General features: G+C 36.7%; 1 protein-coding gene across 1 annotated transcript; it reads left to right on the top strand.

Moving 5' to 3' along the window:
* Positions 1 to 8,581: 8,581 nt before the first annotated feature.
* On the top strand, positions 8,582 to 13,627 carry LOC107678633 (kazal-type serine protease inhibitor domain-containing protein 1-like). The gene is made up of 4 exons (XM_016473978.1): positions 8,582 to 9,020; positions 10,032 to 10,192; positions 10,665 to 10,812; positions 13,506 to 13,627. Exons 1-4 carry the CDS (start codon positions 8,582 to 8,584, stop codon positions 13,625 to 13,627), a joined length of 870 nt encoding a protein of 289 aa, XP_016329464.1.
* The last annotated feature ends 3,161 nt before the right edge of the window (positions 13,628 to 16,788 follow it).

The raw sequence follows: 16,788 nt of genomic DNA on the forward strand, positions 1-16,788 counted from the left end.
ACTCTAGTATCGAAGTTTTATCCTCCATGGGATAAAAAAATAATAATAAAAATAAAAGGGTGCGACTTATTATCTCACAATTCTGGGTTTATGGCACAAATTTCACTTTTTATTTTTTATTGCAGTCCTGTCAGAAAAGTTACAAATGTGCGATTGGACTTGTAATTCTGCTAAAAAAATCTTCCTGTGGGGGAAAAACACCTTTGCATTGTGTATAAAATTCTATAGGCTATTATTTTTGTAAGTAATTAATTTTGTGCAAGAAACACTTGCGGGTTTCAAACAATAGAGGGCCCCACAATCCTTCTTATTTCCCAATGTTCTTTCCAACTCAAACTCTCAAAACAGAACTTCGGCTGTCATGTCCTATCAATGACTTTTTGTTAGCCCTCCTCCATATTATTTAACAAATTAAAACCATTAAATTAATTAATAAAACAATAAAATGCTTTATTTTTCCAACTTTTTCTCCGTCTAGGTAATAAGTCAGAGCAGGGTACATCAACTGTAGCAAACTACATCTCTCTCATGAACAGTTTGACAGTATATTGACAAAGCAAATAACGCAGTTTGTCATATATTGATCCAAGTATACTGCAAAGGTAATATACTACACAATCCTAAAAACTGAAACGTCTGATCTATACGGCTGCCATCTATAATAAAACTCACTATACGAATGAATGTAGTCCACACACACAAACAGAGTCAGATAACAGTGGTGCCACTTGAATGCAGTGCATTCGCCCCCAGCTGCAGTTCCCAAATACGTCTCTTCAGTAAGAGACTGAATCTGCCCCATTCATTAGCCTAAGTGGATGAGCTTCCCTAATAGATGCTCCCCTTCCCCTCAATAATTGCTGTTGATTGGCATAAATTAGACCCTAGTTGCCAGACGAGTGATTCTCGACGACGATAATCTGATTCCCAGCTGAAACTAATAGGATTTTAACTCTGGTTTGGCCTAATGTCCGTCTGTAAGGCCTGGCCCGGCTCTGTTAGGGCAGACCTGTCCTTCAGCCCCGCGGCCTCATGCACAACTCACGCTTACTGTAGGGCTGCAGATGAGAGCGTACCAATAAATGAATTTGTAGCCTCAGGTGAACACGCACTGTCGGACCAGACCTATTAACAGATGGTGTAGTTAACAGTGTGTTAAGAGGACTTGACTTTAAGGCCTAAAACCACACAGAAAAAAAAGCTGACGTTTGAAGATGTTCACCATAAGGCAAAACAAGGACGCTTCTGTTTGGCTAGAAACTAGTTTTAGAAAATATATTTAGAAATATAGTTAGAAAAGTTAGAAAAAATGACAACCCTGGTTGTTTTGTTATAGAGGTTTTCCAACTGGGGTCTGTGGAAAAGTTTACATAAAGTTATAAGCTAAAGTATAAAGTAAGCTATATATATATATATATATATATATATGTATAAGCTCAAAGCCTCTCTCTAGTGCCTGGTTAATAAATTTACCAATCAAATTTACAAAAAAAATTAATGGATAGATAGATAGACAGGACAGTACTATACTGAGTAGAAAAAAAAACCTAATATTGTATCCCAATAAAAAACTAAATATTTTCCAAATATTTCATATTTATAATATACATTTTTTACACAACAATTTAATATATGGATCATATCTGGTGGTCCATGGCATCTAAACCCCTTGCTTTAATTAACAGAAAAAAACACAAATCATGATAAGTGTTCACACAGATTTTGTTGTAGCAAGTAAAAGTAAATGAATTATTACTAAAAGCATAGTAAATATAAGCGTGTAGATGTTGTTATGTTGTTGTTCTTCTGAGTGCGTTGCTATGAGGTTGCTAGGCAGGTGGTTACTTCCTGGCCCAAATCTCAATGATTTTCACATCCGTCCTGTTTTTTTTTAAGATGAGAAAAGTCACTTCAAAAACACTCTTTTGAACAAGCTACTTAAAGGTATCATTCATGTCTGTACAAATGACACACAAATACATGCTAAAACATAAGCTTTGTTCAAATCCCTATGTATATTCCCTTTAGACACTAGTGCACTTTAGAAACTTCCGTGTTGGTCATGTCTCACCAACATTATGTCCCGATCAGTATATTAACACATTTTGCTTGAACAAAAATCGAAGCTTTTTGAGACACATGTCCCTAATGAATATCATCCTTTTTTGATATTATTTGTCTTTAGGCTGATAAGAGCGAGCAGCACGCCTCGAGTCTAATGAAACTCCACTCCATTAGCGCTGAATCGGACAGATTGGCCTCCCAGAGTGTGGTGGAACAAAATGACTCACTTTTAAAAAACGGTATACCTTTAAATACTGTAAAAACAGCAATTTTTTCAACCAACTTTAAGGCTTTCATTAGACATGCTCTGTATTTAAAGGCCTTAATATGAGGCTATGTTTTCCTGTCTATATAAAACGTCCATTTATGAGTGCATTATGAGTATGGTGGCCACATTAGGTCCTTTTAGAAAATGAAGTCTCTTTAAACACACTTTCCTCAACGCACCAAAGCCATGAAATGCATTTTCTAAGCATCTAAGATGTCATTGTCTTAGAGGAGTGGGAAAATTGAATATTTACGTCACTGAAGAAAAATGTTGATAGCCTAAATGTTCAAATCCACAGCTTTATGTGAAAAAAAAAAAAACGTCTTTGAATATCAAAATGTGTATACTGAGAAATATTTATGATCAAAATGTGTACACACACACACACACACACACACACACACACACACACACATATGATGTTCCGATCAGTATATTGACACATTTTGCTTGAACCCCTCACAAATTGAAGCTTTCTGAGACACATGTCCCTAATGAAGATCACCCTTATTTGATATTATTTGTCATCAGGCTGATAAGAGCGAGCAGCACGCCTCGAGTCTAATGAAACTCCACTCCATTAGCGCTGAATCGGACAGATTGGCCTCCCAGAGAAATGAATTGAGTTTTTTGTATTTGTGAGATCATTCTCCCTGCATTAACTGATCTTTATCCCATCTCTTCATCACAGCCAAATCAGGTTAGGCAGCCATGATTAGCTGGGGTGGCCTCCCTTTTTAAGCAGTAATTGGGTTTAGCGGCTTAGCTGATAGCGCCATTAGGATCAATAACGGCCTTGCTTGGCTCGGGGAGTGAAACAGATTCTCCTGGAACAGATGGCAGATGCTGGTAAAGGGGTTCGATTTAGAGGGGGCGAAAGCAAAGTTTGTGTAACCGTAGAAGTTCTGGTCCAGTTGGGATGCAGCAAAGAGCTTCTCATTAATGCAGGAACAGGGCCACCTTTTCCCGCTCAAATCCGTCTCTGGAGAAAGACTTATGAGAGAGCACTTCAGATGAATGAGTGCACACGAAACCACTTCACTTATTCAAGTCCAGCTTGGCACAGGGTGTGACTTTTGGGAAACACAGCACACGCTGCCCAGATCTGTGTACCTGTTGAGCATTAAAACTATTAAAATGATGGAATTATGCTGCTTAAATAGTCCGTCTCAGCAATTCATGCGGACTGGAAGATTGCAAAGAGACTGAATCAACCACCCTGACCAATATTACTTGCTCTGATTGACCATTTCAATGTCCTAGCGTGCCAAGTCCTCAAGTCGTGGCTAACACTGTGAGGCTAATGTCTGTCGAAGGAAAATAAAGGCACTTTAAAACAATTTAAAAAGAAATCAAGGGGTGCACTTTGCGGGAAAAGCATCCTGTGGTGAATCTACGGCAGTTGAATCGTGTTAATAATGCTGAAGTTAAGTACCTGCCTGCTGAGATAAAAGACCTGACAGGTTATAAGGTGTTTCATAATATGGGAAATAAAGGATAATGAAAGTGCCATAAATGTGGATTGGTGTATTTTGCAAAGATGGGCTGGAGAAAATGATTGCGCTGATGTATTTGACTTGTTTTGTTTAATATTCTTGTTTCCTTCACTAACAGGCTACACGATGCAAGCAAATTAACATACAATTCAAAAATGTCAACAGAAATATTTTCCAAAATCCATTACGCTAAACTCAATACCTTCGACACAGCATGCTTACACAGCCCGACAAAACATCGTACTGTGATTTCACAGCAGGTGATGTGCTGAATGGGATTTATATTGCTTTCTCAAGGAAATGCATCTTTATATGGGAGACCAAAACAAAAGAGTGTAATGAATATATGTGCTTTGCTAGAGCACCATGACAAAAACAACTACCTTACAGTACAACAGAAGTAGCCTGGTATATACAAAAAAAAAAAGTCAAGTTATTTACTTAGCACTTTATATTGTATTATTTTTTACAGTGGTAAATAGAAAAATAGCCACAGACAGTTGAGATTCTACTGTAAAGCAGCTCTAAAATATAATTAAAATAAATAGCTATTATTGGAATATGTTTTACAACAAAATACTATTTAAGTTTTCTAGTTCAAAATGTCATGTTTAATTCAATGTGTTACTGTTTCTGTGTGTCAGTTTGTCAGTATCTATCTATCTATCTATCTATCTATCTATCTATCTATCTATCTATCTATCTATCTATCTATCTATCTATCTATCTATCTATCTATCTATCTATCTATCTATCTATCTATCTATCTATCTATCTATCTATCTATCTATCTATCTATCTATCTATCTATCTATCTATCTATCTATCTATCTATCTATCTATCTATCTATCTATCTATCTATCTATCTATCTATCTATCTATCTATCTATCTATCTATCTATCTATCTATCTATCTATCATATATTCTCAAGAAACAATAAGAAATACACAGTTATTTAATATGAAATATTTAACAATCCCTGACTACTTCTGCTATGAGGTTTTGTAGAGGAACGTATCAAACTGCAGCAATTAAATTTGTAAATTAGTGAAATAAAGATCCTATTGATCATCATTTAAAGGCCAATGATAAGGGCTCACACTGTGCTGATTCATGGCTTCAGTGTTATCACAAACCAATATATTTAATCCCCGAGGTGAGCTGAACCTCTCCCCTGCTTCACCTCTTGTAATTCCATTGCTGGCCCTGTTTAAAACACTACACAGCCATTTGGATTTACAAGCATTTGCTCCACATGTGACCTCCGCTTGGTGACATCATTGTTTTAAAGGAATTGAATTTGCGGAGGCTCCATGAAGACTGTGAGACAGCGTGTGTGTGAGTGTGAGACACACGAGAGAGACAGACAGACAGGATAAGGCAATTGATCTTCATGAAACTGACATGCCTGTCCATTTGAAAATAAATCACAAGAGCAAAGTACCCATTACACTGCAAAACAGACAACAGAAATTGACATGAATTTTACATATCAAGTTTTGTTTTCTTTTAATGGGTCTCTAATTGCGATTAAAGGTTATCTAAAGAATATTTGAATGGTAAAATTTGCAATCTGATTATTCTGCATTGTTAATCAATCCTGTTTTATTTGTAATAACTTTAATGTATTGTGTTATGATTAGCTAGCCTTACATTTACATTGCTAGTATATCCTCCAAAAGTTTCTTCAGTCACTAACATGTGCAAAAAAGGATCATATTTCTATCCAAAATACAGAACACCATAAGAAACTATATTTTGCATTATTTTATTTTATCCACTATAATATTTCCATGAAAGCACAATAAATTCTGAGGTGAAGTATTCATATTTTTTCTAGTGCCTTGAATTTAATATGTTGATTTTAATCAGCTTATTTTTTTTAAATAATTTGTAAAAATTTAAAACAAAATAATTGTAAATAATTGTAAATAATTTTTAAAAATACAATAATATAGAGAAATGCTGTATTACATTAATGAGGATAATAATAATTAATATATGGACACATAATGGAAATTGCACACACACACACACACACACACACACACACACACACACACACACACACACACAAAATGTCTTGTCATGAAAAATAATGCAAAAATCTTAACGTCCCTTCTTAATTTCGTAAATATTTGTAATTGGTATATAAAATTTATGACAAATACATATATTTATTTTGTGAGAAAGTGCCATATATTTTATATAAATATATATTTAAGAAATATTAGTAAAGAAATTAAGCTCATTTTTAGATTTTTTGCTTACATTTTTGACTTTGACAACATATTTAAAACTTCAACAGGCATCATGCTCCCCTAACTCACATGGGGAGAAAATGTAACATCTTTTGTTGCTGTCATCTCAACAAGAGTTTACACAATTACAGACAGCTGGTTTGCCTTCAAGCAAAAACTTGTGACGTTACAGTCTCAGGTTGAGTATTACTTTCTAACAGTGCATTTACAGAAATACTGTAGATACAGTCTTTGAAGGCTGTCTAGTTAAAGTGACAGCATGTATTTTTCAGTTAAAGTCCTTAAAGGTTAATCAAACAATAAAAATATCATCACACACTGACCAGAAGCTGTCGAGGTCCAAAAAAAAAAAAAAAAAACCCCACTAAGAACTACCATGATAAAAATGGTCTATATGTCCTGTACTCTACATTCAGAAGACTTGAGTTGTGTGAGTCATATGACTCATATATGATATTGAGCATATCATATGATATTCGGACAGTTATAGGAAAAGCACATTGTAACCTTGGGAAAGATTCTCAAAGAAAGTTAATTGGAGTGGGGTCTGATCTTATCATGGACGTTCAATCTGTGTTAGTTAATAGTAAAACTCGAGGCACACTCCAGAGCTCGCTGCAGCCTCTCCGGTGTTGAATAGAAATAGCCTGAAGCAATTAGCCCACTAAGATCCACTCATCAGGAGGCAAGAAGTGAATGAGATCTGCTCGCCAAAGCTAATCAATATTAATGATGGATTATTTACAATTAACAATGGGCCCTTAATGGCTGCCTAATTGTTTGTTTTGGCTTAACGTGGCGAGGTGAGAGCAGCAGACAAACTAAGGACATTAGTGAGAGAGAGAGGAGCTAAATGTCTTTTCACTTTCTTTCACAGCACAGATAAGCTCGTTTGTAATGGAGGAGCGTTTGTTTTTCATGTATGCCTGCAACAACAAATCTGCTCAATGTTTTTTAGTCCCCTCTTAGTCACTCACTTTCTTTCACAGCACAGATAAGCTCGTTTGTAATGGAGGAGCGTTTTGTTTTTCATGTATGCCTGCAACAACAAATCTGCTCAATGTTTTTTAGTCCCCTCTTAGTCAAAATGAGAGTTTTGTGGCTTTTAATCTGTCTTCACACTTACACTTCTGCAAGTGTAAGCTATATATACTGTATATACATACATGTACATAGGTTATATATACACATACATACATATGCACACACACACACACATATATATATATATATACTCTATATATATCTTACTGTTTTTAGCATATAGGAAATAGAATTAAGAAAACTAGTAATTTCATGGTGTCACTATGGAAAAAAAATATTCAAGCACAAATTCTACACTAAATTCAGGTGTAAACAGGGTCCAAACCATTTTAATCTAGACCAATTTCACATCGACATGGTCAAAATAACAAATAGCTGCTTGAAAGCATTTGAGCAACAAAGGATATGAATAAATAACTACTAAAAATAAAAAGAACTTAATAACCTAGACTGAATGACTGCAAAAACGTGTCTAAATAAACGTGCAATACCTTACTGAACTTCTTCAGCATGTCTAGAATCAACAACTGCAACTAAACAACTAAAATGTCAAATTTGTGATTAAACAACACACAAAAAGTCAGACTCTTTCTTTCTTTCTTACTTTATGTTTTCATATCTCTTTTTAAGTTCCACTCAGTCACTTGTAATTAGATCTGTAAAACGCACCGTGATAACCGTGATCAGTCAGATGATATTTACGCTCTTGTGATTGGCTAAAAAATGTTTCTAAGTGAATGGCAACGCTTTGATTCTGCCAGTGAGCTATAAGCTCTGAGTTACACAACTATATTCACTATATTTAAATCATTATTGTTTTAAACATTTTTATAAATTGATGTTTTATTATCACTTAACTTAAAACAACCTTGGGGAGGGTGATGAAAATCATTGAGACCAAGTTTGTGAGGGTTAATTTATGACCATTTCTGTGTCCAGTTTGGTTTAAAACCCATGATTTCAAACTCAGGTTTCACCCCCCACCCTAACTCAGAATTGAGTGTTTTGATTGGTTGTTGCTCATCTCCCAGCTCACACCTTTTTTACACTTTTGTTGAGCAAAAAGGGGGAGGCACCCTGCCGTTTAAGAGGGGCTCACCAAAGTTAGAGCTGCCTCTGTGTTTTCTTTCCCACCTTCTTGCTCATTTAGCCTGTTGCACTTTTGTGACACTGCAACACAGTTCAGTTCATAAGGATACTTCAAGGACTGAGCAGGGAGAAAAGGCTTTGCCGATGATCACAGGAATTCCAGAAACATTGCATTTTGGGATTTTCAGGCCTAGAGACTGCCCTTCAAGACTGCTTTTTATTGGCCTGCTACATTAACATAAAAGCTACTTCTGCTATCAGAGACAAGGACTTTTTCCATCCATTGACTGTTTTTTGCTGACTTCAACCAGTTTAACCTGACAGACAATGGCTTATTTACTAGTTTTACTGGTGCTGATGCTAGTTTCAGTATCTGAGTCCTTCCATCTGGAGCACCTCAGTCGCTTTGACTGGAAGAAGAGCATTCGACCAGGCGAGGGATGCCCTAAAAAGTGCCACCCTGAGCGCTGTCCAGATGTTAGGCAGCTGCAGGGTTGTCCAGCCAGGCTGGTTCGTGACCAGTGCGGGTGTTGCTGGGAATGTGGAAACGATGAGGGGCAACTGTGTGACCCGGAGCCCCGATCTGGGTCTACTTTTTACGGGCGTTGTGCTGAAGGTCTGCGCTGCAGAGACCCCACAGGTGAACCCAGAGCCATCTGTGTGTGCAGTAAGCAGGAAGCACTCTGCGCTTCTGATGGAAAGACATATAAAAATATATGCCAGTTTCAGGCGGCCCAACACAAGCAAGGCAAAGGTCAGATGCTGACAATGGTGCACCATGGACCCTGCAAGTCAAGTGAGTATCTCTAAATATACTATGATTGAATCTTAATATACACATATATAGATAAATTGTAATTCTTGTTATCCTCAATTGCGATTTTCATTACTGCAACTTTTAAAAGTGCATTTGAATTTATTACTGATAGTATAAAAATTAGCATGGATTAAAGGCAGCACAACAAATACTACAATGAGGCATAAACACTCATCAATTATTACATTTATATTATTTATTTTAAAATTACATTTTACAGTTTATATATTTAAAATTTCTTGAAAATTGATTAAATTGATGAATTGGGGTGGGGTGCTTAATTGTCATAAAAATAAAGTCGCAATTGCAATCATCCTAAAATAAGCTTATTTTTATTTCAACAAAATATGATTCTTTCTAAAATCATTAAAAATATGATTATTTTTCTTTTGCTTTTTGTGATGACAATATGCCTGCGACATGTCCTGACAGAGATTTACCCTTCTAAAGGTCTTCAGCTATTAAAAATGGTTTCTTACTGGTATTTGATATTTAATTTTAGTACTAGTGCATGTTTGCTCAGCGACCTCAGCTAAAGTAATGGCCACATCAGTTTGGTATGAATGCATCTGCTAATGTAAATGTATATATAGATGTAAATGCCATCTCAGGAGGAACCATTGTCATGGATAGAGTGCCAACATGATCACCACATTTAAAAGTTGTGTCATGGAAAAGGCCAAATGAAAACCCATTTGTTCAGCTGTGGGAATAATAAGTCAGCTGTTAAGTTTATTTACCTTACCGTCATGTTTAAGATTAGCAGTTCATAAGTGTCCAATCTCACACCTTAAAATAATTAACCAAGCTAATCAAAACACAGCACAAATGGCTACAGTAAATACAGAAGCTGGTGTGAAAAAAGCATCCAGTAGCAAAGATTTGCTTCAGGATGTTTTTTTTTTTGTTTGTTGTTTTTCTTAAAATGTTTTATTTTTATAATCAGTTACTCTAAAGCTCAAAGTTGTCTATCTTCTGCAAACTTTACAGAACCAGTTATCACTTATGCTCCCCGTGACATCGTCACAACCAAAGGAAGTGATGTTATCTTTTCCTGTGAGGTGTCATCATATCCATTGGCCTCCATCCAGTGGAGTAAAGAAGGAGTCGTTATTTCTTTTCCTGCTGATGATTCAAGCACAGCTGTACAGGTATGTGCACATGAAATAATCTGTACCTGGTGGACAATAAAATTGGACAAAAAAAATGTAGTAACCAGCCCCCGTGACATTCTAACAAATACACAGGAAAGCACCATTCAAACTGGCATCAGTCTGTACATAATGGTAGTCACATAATCTTTAGTATTTTTCATTGCATTGTCCATATAATTAAAGTTAGAACAGATAAACACAGTTAAACTTCAAAAATAAATGTTTCAAAAGTTTTTTTTTTTGTATGATACAATAGAATTTTTTTCTGAAAGAATTTTTCAATAATCTTATTAAGAAGCTTTTGTGGAATGGAAAGGTTCTTCATGGAACTATAGTTGACAATAAATAACCTTTATTTTTAAGAGAGTAAACAGATAAATGACCTCTCAAACAGCAGGTTCTAGTCACATTCTCAGAAACAGTTCTGGTTTTGTTAAATGTGCAATGGTGTGTGTTTCTGTAATTACAGGCTCGCGGGGGTCCGCGGCGGTTTGAATTGACCGGCTGGCTCCAGATTCAAGGAGTTGGGCCGAACGATGCAGGTGTGTACACATGCACCGCCAGGAACGCCTTCGGAGAGGTGTCTGCCTCCGCCAGATTACAGGTTACACATGGAGGTATGTCTGAGAACACACTCATTCATAGACACAGACACGGCCATTAGGAAACAAGGTCAGAGGTGAACAAGCTGAAAAAACATGATTGTTGGGGCTGCTTCAACACACACACACACACACACACACACACACACAGAGAAAGAGAGAGAGAGAGAGAGAGAGCGAGAGAGAGAGAGCGAGAGAGATAACACTATTTCCATGTTTTACACCCATGAAAATTGTATTGTTCAGAAGTTACTTGTTCATAGCTCAGGAGACTGTTACATTTATGTGTCAACGCTGTCTCAGGTGTTTCTCCTAAAATTCCTTAGGAAAAATTAAATGAATGGAAACAAATGAGTCCATTGTTGATGGTACAGTATAGATTAGATAGACTTTTATTGTCCCGAAGGAAAATTGTCTTGGACACATACAATCCAGTGACTGCTGCTTAAATAAGTAACACATAACAACACATACACAAACTGCTATCAACTAACCAGTTGCACACTACACCTGTAATCGTCATAATAATAAGATTCAATAAAAAAATTACAAATAAAATAAAAAAAATATATATATACATGAATATCGTTATTGTTACAATTAAAACACCGTTATGGGGGCAAACCTCTGGCTGACTTGTCATTTAAAGCTTTGATGGACAGAGGGACGAAGGAATTCTTAAAGCGGTTAAGCCTGCACTGGGAAAGTCTAAAGCTCAGATAGTTCGATTTTTGGAAAGAATGTGATGAGAAATGTAGTTCATATTGGGAGTGACTTTGATTACAGATTTTGGTATTTTAGCAAATCTGAGCGCACCTTGCTGAAATCTCTTGTGAAACTCTATGAATGAGATTTCTGTGGTCTTTTTCTCAGAAGAGAAATCTGAAAAAGTCTCTATTCATATAAAAAGTCACAACTTTTATTATTATTCTTATTATAACATTTATTCGACAACAACAACAACAGCAAAAAAAACTATCTGAGATTCAAAATCTCCTTTACAGGAGTGTCCTGGCCAAGATGCAGCCAAAATAACATATACATATGTACACAAAACCAATACATGTAAGACCAACATAAAATATAAGCATTATGTTTCAGAAGCATTTTATGTAGCTACACAGATTATGTAGCTTTAATTTTATTTGAACATAGTACCAATCAGATTTCCATTTGCTCTCAATTTATTTCTCATTTAACTTTTCTCCAAAATATAAAAAAAAAATATAAAAAAATATTGAAATATATTTGTTTAATTTAAAATATTATTAAATAAATATAATTCATAAATATAATTAAATGATTATTATTTAATTATATATATAATTAAATGAATATAATTAAATATTTATTATATATATAGTATATCTGATTGGTACTCTCTTCAAACACGATTGAAACTACATAATCTGATAAAAACAAATAATTTGATTATTATATTAACGAGTGTGTATATTAGTTGACTCTTTTGCGGTCATGCAAGTTGATTTCCCCATCTAGTTGCAGTGTAAAGTATTTTAATAGACTATTTAACTTAATACAAACAACAAATGTTTAACTTGAACATTTGTCTTGTTTTAACATTGAAAAATATCCATCCACACTGCAGAGAGAGGTCTGTTAGGTTATTCATGTTCTCTCTGCGGTCTGTGGCGTGGTCAGAAAAGACATGCGAACGCACCAACAGTGGGAGCTGATCGATTTCAATATGCCACTATCAAAGCTTATCATCTCCTCATCGCTAAAGGTGAACTTGGCCTTCCGAGAATCCGACAGAACTGACGATAACCGTACACCAGTCGAGGGCTTTCTCCAGCAGGAACGTAAAGGCTGGTGATGACAGGAGGTAGAGAGGGTCCTAGATGGGGGGAGATTTGGAAGGGAAAGGGAGAAGGGGTGGAAGGGCTTGTGTATTATGTGGCAGGTCATTGCTGTGACTGTCTGGCTGTTATCTCTTTCTCTGGGGGGTCTGATCCTTTAGACTGGCCCTTATCTTCACCACCAGTGCCTGACCCCCCCACCCCCTTCCCTCGCTTCCCGGAACGTCCCAACTGCTATGAACTCTGGGATAGGTGGAAGTGAAAGGTGACTCTGGACACAGGACAGACCCGTTCCTATAGGTTTAGAGGCTATAGAGAAAAATAGAAAGAGAAGATTTAAATATATCAGGCATGTGTGTGTATGTTTTACAGGAAGTTGTGGGCAAAATTATTGAGAAAATGCTGAGCTTTCTTAATATGATCAAAAGTAAACGGGCTGCGCTTTATTTAGTGCATTAATTAATAGATCCCATTTGCATGATGGTAATGGCTGTTCACCACATTTTCACTCTGTTAATTAAAAAAGCATCTACTAAAATGTTTTAGTATAGTAGGCTATATACATGCTAATCAAAATAAAGGTTTGTTATTGGCATGTGTGGTTCCACGAAGAACCTTTAATGACAAAAGGTTCTTTATAGCGGAAGAAGGTTCTTTAGATTTTTAAAATGCTCCTCACAATAAGAAAAAATGGTTCTTTTAAGAACTGTTCACTGAAAGGTTCTTTAGGGAACCAAAAAATAGTTCCTCGGTGCTGCGAAAACCCATTTTGAAACATTTATTTTTAAGAGTGTATTAAACAAATCAAAAATAAAGTTTTTTTTTGTTTGTTTTGCATCATAAATAATTGCTACAATTAATCAAACATTGTGTCTTTATATTTTCCAGGTTCTCAGCTCACCAAAGAGTTCCGTAAAAAAGAAAACGGAGCTTATAGAATATCAGGCGAAGAGGAGAATGTCGATGATGAAGATTACGAAGGCCAGCCGAGTGGATATATGTATTTGTAACATAGAGATTATAAAATCATAGCATTTAAACAGATTTTTAAAATTATGTTTGAGATGTCAGCTCAGCATAAAATGTGTACTCTTACATTTTTTATTGCCCTTTTAAGGGTTTATGTTTATGTGTGAGCATTGTATATAAATCCAAATAATTTCTATTCACTCTTGAGATTTGTACTTAAAAATAGAACTTAATGAAATAGTTGATTTACGAATTGAGTGCTTTGTTGTTTGTGATCTAAAATCTAAAATATTTGCTAAGAGTCCATTTAGGGTAAATCGTTATTGCCAAATGTTATTATGCAAAAGTGCACATGCCAGACTTTTCTAAAAGCCAAAAAAAAAAAAAAAAGAAAAAAGGCCATTGATGCTGCTTTCGCACACAATTACCCTGAACCCACTCCCTGCTGTTGAATAAAACATCAACAGTGTCTCTCCTCACTTCTGTCTTCTCAAAGATGCTGAGAAGAAAAAAAAGCACCCAGGTTAAGTTGTTTGAAAGCTCTGGTATTAAGAGGCGTTTTACACTTAAGAAGTTGGTTTCGCTGGGTTTTCTCTTCCCTCCCCTATTGATTGATGCTTAGCTATCAATGCATAATAGAAAAGCACTCAGGACAAATGTGGGGTTATGGCCTTCCAGGGAGAGAGCAGACCAGGCTGTTTCCCAGCGCCATTATTGCCCCATAAAGGATCCCTGGGGAGGGACAAGTTCCTCACATCAGCACACACCAAATACCCAATTAAAAAAGAAGACCTTTAAATTCTCTCCTCTTTCCTGGGCAGAAATCAATCAGAATTCAATCTGTTCGGCTTGGATTCCGACAGGCCAGGTAATTGCTCACCAGAGCTCGGATAGGTGACAACAGCTTCGAGGAGAGACAGCGAGCCAATCGGGTGTTCGCTTTCAGACCGTCGGTGAGAAAGCAGTGATACCTAACGAAAGCTCATCTATGCGCTTTCAGGACAGCTTTTATTTTTAGACTCTTGGTAACAGGTGAGGATTTTCTTTTATAGGCAGCAGGTAAACGATACGACTTTGAGTGTTAAAATAAATGGATCATTTAAAGTAAGTGGCTCTCATATTCGTCTTCTTAAAAGCCCTTTGAAAATGAATTCCAATTTGGAATGATTTGTACTTCAAAAGGCATTTGTTGGGGAGCGCGCAAGGCGATTGGGCAAGCGAGAATCGGAGAGACAGACCGGGTGAGAGAGAGGAAGAGATGGATGAAGATGTGATATGGAGTTAGAAGAATGCAATTAAAAGCTGAATCATTCTCACTCCAGCGTAACTCTATCCGTTGAGATGAGAGCCGAGCCTCTTTCTCATGGCTGTATTTGTGTGGATAAAACTCTCCCCTGGCCCTCGTTTTAGATTCACGCTTAATGATCCCCTCTCCGATGGGAGAGAGTGGGCTGCTGTCAGGATGGGAGACACGATCCGGACGCAGCAGTGTCCGAGTCCCTCTGGCTGGCAACACCATGTGCAGGGGTCAGACGAGGTCAGAGGTCATGGGCAGAGAGCTAGGATTAATGGACATCTCAGTAAAACGCAGGGTTGGGTTACCAGTTGCCCAGCCTGATCTCACACACACACACACACACACACACACACACACACACACACACACACACACACACACACACACACACACTATTTCACTAGTGTAAACTCAAGACTCACCTCATCTAAGCAGAAGAGGATGTGGTCACAATCTCCACTAGCCTGCACTAAAATACTATGAAATAAGCATATATTAAGACATACAGTATTATTTGGCAAAAAAAATAAAAATAATAATTTTATATAAAAATATAAGCTGAAAAATATAGAAAATTGAAATAAAAGTGAAAAAAGCAGCATGCAGGAAAGACGTTCGACTTAATGAAGCGGTCATGACAGTGAATGAAGCATTTTAATATTGTGTCGGTCGATGAAAAAGACCATGAATATCCACAGGAGAGATGAACAGAGATCATATTGACTGCAGTAAAACAGACTCCAGCAAAGAATCGCTTGCTGACAGATATTCAGCTCATTTTGATATTTCATACAGAAATTAATATCTGGAGGATCAAACCTAAATAAATAAAAAATAAGACTTGAGTTATTCAGTGAATTTAATTAATAACATGCAATTAATTAATTCATTATCTTTCTATAATATATTTATAATTTAATTATATTTAGGCCCATTTATATTTAGAAAGAAAGAATAATTAATATATTATATATTATATTTAGAAAGGGAGAAAAAGAAAGAAAGAAATACAAGAACGAGATTTTTATTTATTTTATAGTTGTTCCTGTATTTCCTATTTACCTCATTTTGCTTAACGAGATCTTGTCCTCATGTCTGGAGAACGCCTCCCACAAAAATCATGCAGTAATCGTTAGTTTATTGCCAATTCCCCAAGCTTTAATAGGCCTACCATCAATGCTCAGAATCGAGACGAAGCTGGAAAAAGCCATGGAAAATGCCTCATTAACACCATCAGTTGGCGCGTGCTGCTGTCTCATTCGCTCTGCGCTGGAACTCTCGCGAGAATTCCGTCCCCTCTTGGGCGGCATTTAGATGATGGATTGTGAGCGGCCTCATTAAGTCACGCAATGAGTGAAATATGTCTTTGTCTCCCCTTTGTCGCAAAGTAATAAAGGGACGCCGAATTCTTCAGCACAGCTGCACATTATTGCACAGCTCTCAGCTGGACGATTTTTTTCCTCTCTTCTAATTGATAAATGACAGGATGAAAGGTTATTGTTGTCACACTAATTGCAAATGGTGGTGAATTACTAACGGGGCCGTGCGTTTTCTGCAGTGGCATTGGGTGGCACAGTCTGACTGGCGTTTTAACAACCAGCTGCTCATAGACTGGCCAATATGAAATAACCTCATGGGTAGGGTGACCATACGTGCCATTTTCCCAGGACGCGTCCTGGCCAGGATTTCTACATTGCCTAAAATATCTAGGTTTTGGCTTTGTTTGCGTGTGCAGACCGATCGGTGTATGACCACCGATCGGTCTGCACACGCAAACAAAGCCAAAACCTAGATATTTTAGGCAATATAGAAATGCTGGCCAGTGTCCTGGGAAAATGGCACGTATGGTCACCCTACTCATGGGCATAGAGGGAATATTAATTCCAGTGATTAAACAACACTTGG

This window comes from Sinocyclocheilus anshuiensis, unplaced genomic scaffold (assembly GCF_001515605.1).
Source record: "Sinocyclocheilus anshuiensis isolate Anshui unplaced genomic scaffold, SAMN03320099.WGS_v1.1 scaffold877, whole genome shotgun sequence".
Classification (NCBI taxonomy): domain Eukaryota; kingdom Metazoa; phylum Chordata; class Actinopteri; order Cypriniformes; family Cyprinidae; genus Sinocyclocheilus; species Sinocyclocheilus anshuiensis.